A 9,807-nucleotide genomic window follows, 5' to 3' on the forward strand; every position below is an offset into this window, starting at 1 on the left:
AGTGAATTAAGCATGTGGTAGAGCTGCTGTACTGAATTGCTTTAGGTTGCAAGAGGTGGTCATAGTGTTATTGGAGATTGGTGTCAAAGTGCTACAGTATGGTTTGAAACAGGATTTAGTTTGAGCATATTACAATAGTGTATGCAGTGTATTGCAGTGAATTCATAGTTAAAGAAAAAATACATGAAACACCAGTTGCCCAGTAATATTATTCCCTTAACACACTGTCCTAGCAGAGCTCAGAGCCCAGTCGTGAGGATAAAGATCCAGACACAGATGAAAACGGAAATACCACTCTCAGACAGAGCCAGGGGGTAAGTATGACTTGTCAAAATAGTATAAACAGTGTTAACATGTATTAATATATGTACAAGAATCAAAGAGATCAGCCACCTCTTTATTCCACAGGTCATTTATTATGTGACTGGCCAGATCCCCAAAGAGAATCCACCACCACCACCAGGAAGTGAGGAAACCCCCGAACACCGGGAACCCGCTCAGCCTCCATCACAGGTGTCAAATGTCAATATTAACGACAATTCTCCAAGCCAGCAGCAGCAGCAGCAGCAGCCGCCACAGTCTCCACCGCCCAAATCCCCTGTAACACCACCTCCGATATCGCCCAAACCTGTGGGACTGAAGGGATTCAAACTTCCAAGGAAGCAAGTGAAACGCTCAGAATCCTTGAAGACCAGCGCGGAAATGGAGAAGGGAAAAATCCTTAACAAAATTAACACTGAAAAGAAAACAAACGTTGCCCAGCACAATGTTTCTGTCAGTAAGAATTTAATAACTGAGCCTGTGGCAATCACAACAACCAGCAGTATCAAAGAGGCTCCCAAGAGTTCTGCTGCTTCCTCAAATCCAGCTCCTAGGGAGGATAGTGATCCAGCTAAAACTAACTTTGAGGATTATAATGATGAGGCAAGTCTTAGTCCTGACCTACCAGGTGAAGAGCCGCCTCCACCCCCAGATAACATAGCATTTATGATCACAAACACCAAAGTTCAGGCCTTGTCCTGTGGTGAGTACCAGGAACTGGTGAACGCCAAGAAAGGAAGCGTCCAGACTGTTACTGTAGGGAACGCCGCAAATCGTGGAAACATTGCTGAGGATCCCATCGAACCACAGGATAATGGCTTCAACAAGAAGCCTGTCATTATCATTTTTGATGAGCCAATGGACATCCGTTCTGCCTACAAGCGCCTGTCCACCATCTTTGAATGCGAGGAAGAATTGGACAGGATGCTTGCAGCAGAGCGCATCGATGAGGAAAGCGAAGAGTCAGACACAGCTGGAGGAACCGAGGTGGTTGATGGCAAAAAGGTCAGCTCTTTGCAGGTTAATGCAGATCACGCTAGCTCATCATCCTCATCTTCATCTTCAATCTCGGACAGTGGAGTCCTGGAGTCAAATGGTGATGCCAAGCAGGACGGTAAGAAGAAGTTCAAGTTTAAGTTTCCAAAGAAACAGCTGGCAGCACTGACCCAGGCGATCCGCACAGGCACCAAGTCAGGCAAGAAGACTTTACAGGTGGTTGTGTATGAAGATGAGGAAGAAAGTGACGGCACTATCAGGCAGCACAAAGAGGCGAAAAGATTTGAGATTGCACGGTCAAAATCCTTAGCAGATCCTCCAAGCTCAACCGCGGTGAAGAAGCACAATTCTGACTCCATGGGCAGGACGAACGAGATCCGCAAAAACACCTACAAAACACTGGACAGCCTGGAGCAGACCATCAAGCAGCTGGAGACCACCATCAGTGAGATGGGACCAGTCTCCCCGACAGAACAAACCTTCACAGAGGAGCCTAAAACAGGAAACGGGAAAAGTTCAGAAGGAGTGGGGCTGAAGAGGTCGTCCTCTCTCCCTACATCCAGAGGGTCAGGCTCTAAGGTACCCAGCAAAAATTCCTTGCAGAAGAAGACTAAACCACAGCTCCTCCCTCGCCCTGTAGTCATCCCTACTACCACAACCACCACCACCACTGTCCCCAGTGCCCCCAGCACCGTACAACAGGTCTCTCTCTAGCTCTTGTTGCTCCGGGAGGCTTTGGGTCCTTCTTTTTTTTTTTTTCAGTTTACCTTCACTTCAACCCTAACCACTCAAATTGCAAAATCATTAATCCACTCCACAGGTGCTTGGAAATGTCCCCCGTGATTTTCTCCCTCTCTGAAATCATGGTGTCATGATTGTGGGTGGCATTTTTTGGGCTCCTGGCTACCATATTTCTCCTTCAGTTCATTGCTAAAACTGAGGTTTTCAGCAAGTGGCAAACTCATCATCAAAGATCATGATGTCTAAACTCTGATATTCTTGAATGCATGTACTACTGTGTATTGACTTGAAGGTTTATGGTCTCACTGGGTGCATGATCTCTCACTGGTGTAGATGTTAGGGTGTTCTTTTACCTCTGTAAGTGCCTTGATTTTCATACCTTCTGTGTGGTGTGTTTTTTTCTTTCTTTTGTTTTATTTCTTGTTTTTGTTTTTCGTTTGGATCCCCTTGCAGAACACCAGTGTCGCTTCTCCCACTAGTCGGATGCCCGTCCCTTTGTCTACGAAGTCCAGGCAGTCGCCGAATACTACAGACAAAGCAGGAAAACAGCAAAAACTGCAGGACGCTCAGAGGCAGTTCCGACAGGTAGTTTTACTGTAGGGCCTTACCAGAGACGAGAGGAAACAAACATATATAGGCATGGAAAACATGAGGGTTAGGTTATTAGGGGGAAAAAACTACCAAAGCTGTGAAATTTCCAGTGTTTGAAAAAAGTCACTACAGTGGCGACTGTGGATCTGTTAATGTTTCTCTCGAGTCTGCTCTGACGAGAAGGCATGCTTGACTCTCTGACTGTTACCCCATAACATCACTGTACTGTATGCTTCTGCATGTCCACACTGCTCATGGTTTCACTGTGTTGGTGACTAAACAAACAAAAAAAAGAGGAAAAATGGCAAAGAAAAGTGGAATCCTATCCTGTCATCATCTGAGTTGCCATCACATCTCCAGATCCCATCACAGCTGAGCTCCTAAACAGTGTTGCCACAATCCCAGGATGCTTATGGCTATGTTCAAACACAAACCTAACTGACATTCGGGCTCGGCTCTTCCTTTTTTCACAATGCACCTCTGCTCAAACCCAAACATTACTGCACAGCTTCTTAACCTCACGGTGAAATATCCTTACCCTCAAGACCTCGCCCGTCTCACAATCTTGCACCATCCGTTTCAGTGGATTACTGCCCCACCTTCCCCCTGTCTGCTCTCACTTTTCAAACTCATAACCCACATATATAACACTTTCCAGCCTTTATATGCATCTCTACCCAAACCCCTACAATCCCACTAAGAGGCTTTAACTTTCCCAGATCTAACAATTCAAAAATGGAGATGCCCTTCCTGCCTGCCATTGCGCTGTCTAACATAAGCACTGTTCTATTCTTGACCTCATTTGTCACTTTTCATCTTACCATGTACAAACAGAGCTTCTTTACATGTTGTTTTAGTGTCTTTTAGTTTTGTCTTAGCGATATTAATGTTTGTGTAGTCATAGTGTGCTTCTATGTGTAGTTTTTTTTTAACATCGTCTTACGTTTTGTATGTCTTATTTGACCAGATTTCTTTTTGACAACCAGTTTCTGTTTTGGCATCTCTGTTTGCAGGCTAACGGAAGTGCTAAAAGAGTGGGAGGGGATCATAAAACTACTTCCCCTACTATTCCCATCTCTAAAATCCCTGCTTTTTATCCTAGCTCTACTAAAGGCAGCTCCCAGTGTGCACCAAACTCAGATGCTACTAATCCCATTAACCCTTCCTCCTCCTCCTCCTCTTCTGTGACAAAGTCCTCCATCCTGTCCTCTCACAGTCCTCGTTCCAGCTCCCTCCCCTCCTCCCACATCCCCTCCCTGTCTAATGGATCCCTGAAACTCCCAGCACCCTCACAGCACACGGGTAAAGCTCTCTCGTTCTCCTCGCAGACTCAGAATGGTCGAGTGCACTCCTCCTCCACCTCTTCATTCTCCTCCTCCTCCTCCTCAACCTCCTCCCCCTCCCCTCTGTCGCCCACACCTTTGGGCCCGGGCGGAAAGAGCATCCGCACCATACACACCCCCAGCTTCACCAGCTACAGGTCCCACAACGGCAGCAGCGGCAAATCCTGCATCCCAACAGCCACAGCAGCTAAGGACGCTACCTAGCTCCAATATGGCCACTCAGGCCTTACCGAGTAGCAGGTAGACCAGGTCACGTTTTCATACTCTACATTTGATTAATGTTATTTTTTTCTGTTTTGTTAGTATTACCTGATGCACTCCCCTTCTCCATGTTTTATTTGACACTGGCATTCTCACACCGATGCTTATTTTCCTTTAAGTTGCATTTTTCTTATTTTGAAATCTTGGATTCTGCTTTGTTCTTGAAGGTGTACCAGATGTTTCTGACAAAATATTTTATAATGGAACTAAAAAATATTTAGTTTTGCCACTTTGTAGTTGAAGTGGAAGGCTATCATGGTGTTGAAAATCTATTTTTATTGCTGTAACTATAGAGAATATAGAGTTGATGTACAATCGCAACATACCTTGTAAAAAGTTTGTTTTATTTTTCAAACCAGAGATTGAATAACCATAGTATATTTAATCTTCTATATTTCTTGTTGCCAGACATTCAACGCAGCCCTTGTAAATGCCTTTTATGATTGTATACTTAATGTATGCAGACATTTTAAAGTTGAACTCATTATTAACTTCTGTTTTCTAAGAGTATTTTCTCATTTTTCCACCATTTATGAACTGCCAATTTCTTTTACAGATGTGTAAAACTGGTATCATGAGTAATAAAATTTTCTTTTTAGTGTGCCTATTTGCCAAAGTTGTTGTAAAATAACTCACTTCAGGCCTAACCCAGTCACAAGATAAAGGGGAATTAACATGCACTCTCGGTATCATGGCTGAAGTGTTGACTGCAGTGTTTGTGCTGCAGGTCTCCATTTAAGTTAACATGTATTGTTGTCTAAATGTAAACTGTACTAAAAAAAAAAGTGATGAATCAGTTCTACAACATGTACATAGACGCTTCTACTAAGGAAATAAGTAGTTTTTTTTTAACATACCAAAGTTTATTTGTATGCATGCCTTTCAGATACTTTAGGAGAGTGGTGTAAAAGAAGAATTATGTTTGCACAGATAGATTTTTGTAAATATCTGGTTTTCTCTCATTTTTGTAAAGCTTTAAATCATACTATAAAGGAGCAGTGTGGTAAAAGACAAAAACTGTGTTGGAGTAGCAAAAATAAAGACTTGCATGCTTGTAATGCATCCAGCTTCTCTGTTTTTATTTTCTGTTTCCCTGGCTTCCTGTGTGTGTCGCAGTGGGTGTATAAATACTAAAGACACTCAACACAACAGAGCAGTTCTCACTTCCACTTCACCTGTCAGATCTCTACATACAGTTTTGAATCCTCTACCTCTTCTATAGCAGGTAAGAATAAATATAATTATTGACAGGTCACCATTGTTTCCTAAAATTTACTGCCATGATTTTGCTTTTCATTACATGATCTGATATACAAAGACTCCATTTGCTTCATAACTACAACCAATTAGACTCCGTAGGAATAAGTTGATTTTACTGAATGCAGCTGAAAATGAAGGCTTTAACAAACCTGTCTGATCAAATTACAAAACAAACTGAAATGTTTGTGGGACCAATGGAGCTAATCATTTTCATATCTTCTGGAACTGCATAGTTATAAAAAAGTATTGGTAAAAGATCCATAAACACGAGAAACTTTTGACCTTAATGATAAACTATTTTAAAATTGAGTCATAGCAAGTAAAAAAGCCATTACTAGAAAATGTTTAAGATAGCACCATAAATTATGGAAAGTTGACATTTTAGTAGGTTATTTCTTTGTTTGACAATGCTTCTTGGCAGTAAATCTTAAACTGTTGGAAAGCCTGTTAATAACTTTTAATGATGCCACATTTGTAAGGAACATGCATTTGTGGGATGAGCAGCAGAGCTGAGTATTTGGTTGAACCCATGAAAAATTTTTCAAGTATCTGCCAAACAACTAATTCTGGCATTGTATTTTGTTTGGTGGATCGGATGATTGAAGTCTAAAGAGACAAGACATACTGGCAATTTAATAATAAATCATTGAACAAACAAGAGCCTCAGTAGTGTGTAGAAGAACCATACACAGCCACAACAGCCTGGCACCTCCTTCTCATGCTGGTCACCAGCCTGATCACACACTGCTGTGGGATGGCATCCCATTCCTCAACCAGCATTTGTCACAAGTCAGCCAGTGTGGTTTTGTTGGTCACTCTGGCATGAACAGCATGTCTGCAATGGGGTTGAGGTCAGGACTGCAGGTCATTCCATCCTCTCCACTCCCAAATACTGTATGTAGTCTCTGATAAACCCTGCTCTGTGGGGGCGACTGTTGTCACCTTGGAGGATAGAGTTCAGTCACAGACTGTGGAGATAAGGGATTGCAACAGGTTGCAGAATCTCATATCTCTGCATTGAGATCACCCAGAATGATGACAAGCCTCAACAAGATTCTCAAAACAAGAGTCCATAGCAACAGCAAAATTAGTTGTTTGGCATTGGCAGAGAAGATTAGGTGGTTGACTCAACCTAAATATTTCTGCCAACTTTTTAAGTTGAGTCAGTAAAAAAATGGCTCAACTTAAAGCTTTATGTTCACTTGGTTGTATCTTACATAGTCCACCAATAAATCATAATTTGTTCACTCAACATTTATCATGTTGGATTTATTTAGTGTGCTTTTCCAAGCAAAAAAAGAATTTAAAAAACCTGTTTGGAATAAATTAAAATGTATAAATCCATGCCTTCATCAAGCTTCAGTAAAAAGTAAAGTCTCATTATGTTTAATATCCCCTTAGGCTCTGTGAGAACCAATGAATTCACTCACACTGAATCACAGCTTTTAAGCATTAATCTCAGTTAAAAAAAAGTAGACACATTGTCCGTTAAGTCAAACACACTCTGTAAAATTCTTCTTTATTCTAAATACAGTTTGCAGAAGTCTGGTCAGACCCATGATCCATAACTCTGAGAATAACTCTTAACTACCTCAAAACCAATTTCATGTCTCAGATAGTGTTTTTCTGTAGGTGGTTGATAATTATCTCTTGCAGCTCTCAGCACCTCTGCCACAGCAGTTCCTGTTTCTTCCAAACCTCATTTCACATGATGTACCATGTGGGCAGAAAGCATTCTCACATATACGAGTCATCTTTTTCTTATGCAATTTTAGTTTTGTTATGATTTAAAGAGTGACTGCGGGAATTTTTTTTTAATTTGCCATTTGCTATCACTGGGATGTCACTCACCATAACATGTTGTTTGTGTCCATGCCACTGCAGGCTGATCCTCTCCACAACAATGAACATCTCTGAACATGACATACTGTTCCTCTATGGAAGTCACTCTCACCTGGAGAACATTATATTCTCTGCATTTTACATCCTGGTTTTCATCATGGCAGTTCCTGGGAATGCTCTGGCACTGTGGGCCTTCTTCCACCAGGACAGCATGTCTCCATCCAAGATCTTCCTCATGCACCTGGCTTTTGCTGACATCTTTTATGTGCTTATTTTACCGATGAGGATAGTTTACCATCTGTCTGACAATCACTGGCCCTTTGGACATGTCATCTGTCAACTAGCAGGCTTCCTTTTTTACTTAAACTTGTACTGCAGCATGTACTTAATGAGTTTCATCAGCCTGGACAGATTTATGGCTGTTGTTCTGCCCTTAAAGTCACAGTCAGTTAGGAAAGTTCTGTATGCAAACATAGCTGCTGGACTACTTTGGTTGATAATCATTCTGCTTATGAGTCCTATGCTTCTTTCTAGAGTGAATGAGACCAATAATTCAACTGGATTTTGCAACAAACTGTACTTAGAAAAAGCATCACCTAAAGCTTTGCTTTCAACAGTTGTGGCGTTTGTTCTTCCTCTTACTACGATAGTGGCTTCCTACATCCTGATTCTGCAGAAATTAAAGACTGTCAAGCAACGACCGGTGAAAGACAAAGCTAAAAAAAAGGTCATCCTCATCTTGATGAACTTCCTTTTGGCCTTTGTGCCCTACCACGTGTGCAGAGTAATATACATTGACAGCCATGATCGTGGCCATATGACTGCAGCAAGCCATGAGGCTCTTGGAAGAGCCAATTGGATCACATCTGCACTGACCTGTGTTAGCGGTGTCCTGGATCCTGTCATGTATTTCTTTCTGAACCGCACATACAGGGAGAAGCTGCTGCAGCTCTTCTGCAAAAGAGGGGAAAATGATCCATAAGCAATACATGTAAATGTTTTAAGAGAATTTGTCTCATTTTTGTGTAATTTTTAGAGACATGTTAGGACATGAAGGCTCTCATTTAACCATAGGTGTAACAATTCCTGTGAATATTTTTGAGGTAACATACATAGATTGCCACATTTTGTTTACAGTGGAACGGACTCAAAGCATTATTTATTTACGAAACAATACTGTAGGCAATACACAAGATATAAGCCCAGGTACACCTGGAGGCAGCCCTGAACCTATTGTACTTTGGATTTCTTTTCTGAAATTCTTTAGTAGGCTAAATTTGATAAGATATTCCAAGATCTGAATTTATAACAATTTCATGAAAAAATGTATCTGCATTAAAAATGTGATGATGGTCAGGTCAAACGCTAGCCTTAAAGCTCTTGTGGGGAACTTTCATTGTCGGCGCCCCCTGGTGACAAGGCAGTAGACTACCTCTTATTTTCATGCTTATTTTGTTCTGTACAAATAAAAGTCATATTTTGTTATTTCTTTTAATGTACACCTGCTTCTTTAACAATTAAAAAAATGCTGATCAAACATTTGCAGTGTAAATCCTTTAAAAGCAGCATGTTAGATTGTCTGACACCTACCCTGTGGCACTGGTGGACTCAGAGGAGGGGCAGGGGGGTTAATGCCCCCCTTGAGCCAAAATGTTTAAATAAATCACCACAAAGGTGCCCTCTTGTGTGCCACTATGGGAGATAAACACAATAAATTGCCCTCTAAGTGGAAAATATGTGGACAAAATTTGAGAAAAAGCCTTTAAATTGACCATAAATTATAATTTTTCCTCCATGCTGTCATCCAGTGGACACCGTGTCCTCTTACTTAACAAAACCACATGTCCAACAGTGGAGAAAATGCAATAAAGTGCTTTAGGCTCCTTGGTGTAAAATTCACTCTCACTGCCGTCCTCCCTTGTGTAAATTTGTTAAATCAGTGGTTAAATGGTTTCTTATTCCCAAGTTTTACACAGGTGTGGACGGTATTCATAATTTCTGTAGTTAAAACTTAACTTAAGATTTTAAACTGTTACACTATAAATTTTTGACAACTTTTTGAGCAATGGTGCCCCTCTGTAAACAGCAGGTGCCCTTTTTATCATTTTTGTCCCAGGCCCCTCAAGCATCGTGGGTCCACCACTGCCCTGCCCTCTACTAACGTTAAAGTAACGTTATGGTAACTTCCCAATAAAGGTCTTATTTTATTTTGTAGATCATAACTGGTTTGAGTCATTTATATAACCAGCTAAAGATCCTTAAAGGAACTTTAATTGCAACGCTTCATGAAGTAAAGAGGTAGTCAGTCATAAGCAACCATTTCTTCAGCTTCTGCAACAAAACTGCGGCTAAAGCCTTTATTGTGCAACATCTATAGCATTTATCTAGTCCATTTTTTTAATCAATAAATTAAACAAATTTGTGTATCTTAACCGAAACCCCTCTTATCGCC

General features: G+C 41.2%; 2 protein-coding genes across 17 annotated transcripts in view; both read left to right on the forward strand.

Moving 5' to 3' along the window:
- si:ch211-285f17.1 (sickle tail protein) overlaps positions 1 to 5,320 on the forward strand; it is a 207,596-nt gene extending 202,276 nt beyond the window's left edge. For 9 of the 16 annotated variants that reach the window (XM_041814795.1, XM_041814793.1, XM_041814792.1 and 6 more), the window contains 4 exons: positions 234 to 314; positions 409 to 2,019; positions 2,512 to 2,643; positions 3,663 to 5,319. In XM_041814795.1, the coding sequence (XP_041670729.1) occupies positions 234 to 314; positions 409 to 2,019; positions 2,512 to 2,643; positions 3,663 to 4,196 (2,358 nt within the window). In that variant the 3' untranslated portion in view covers positions 4,197 to 5,319. Of the gene's footprint in view, positions 1 to 233; positions 315 to 408; positions 2,020 to 2,511; positions 2,644 to 3,662 lie in introns of all 16 variants that reach the window. The other 7 variants (XM_041814797.1, XM_041814794.1, XM_041814790.1 and 4 more) reach the window with 7 other exon arrangements.
- A 102-nt stretch (positions 5,321 to 5,422) lies between these two features.
- LOC121527744 (uracil nucleotide/cysteinyl leukotriene receptor) lies at positions 5,423 to 8,573 on the forward strand. Its single transcript, XM_041814806.1, has 2 exons — positions 5,423 to 5,478; positions 7,398 to 8,573. The coding sequence occupies exon 2, from the start codon at positions 7,417 to 7,419 to the stop codon at positions 8,335 to 8,337; it is 921 nt and encodes a 306-aa protein (XP_041670740.1). The 5' UTR covers positions 5,423 to 5,478; positions 7,398 to 7,416; the 3' UTR covers positions 8,338 to 8,573.
- Positions 8,574 to 9,807: the final 1,234 nt, after the last annotated feature.

Source organism: Cheilinus undulatus, linkage group 19, assembly GCF_018320785.1.
Source record: "Cheilinus undulatus linkage group 19, ASM1832078v1, whole genome shotgun sequence".
In the NCBI taxonomy this organism is placed as follows: Eukaryota; Metazoa; Chordata; class Actinopteri; order Labriformes; family Labridae; genus Cheilinus; species Cheilinus undulatus.

What these genes read in the sequence shown, in the direction of transcription:
- LOC121527744 (XM_041814806.1), top strand. Translation starts at nt 7,417, where the DNA reads ATGAACATCTCTGAACATGACATACTGTTCCTCTATGGAAGTCACTCT.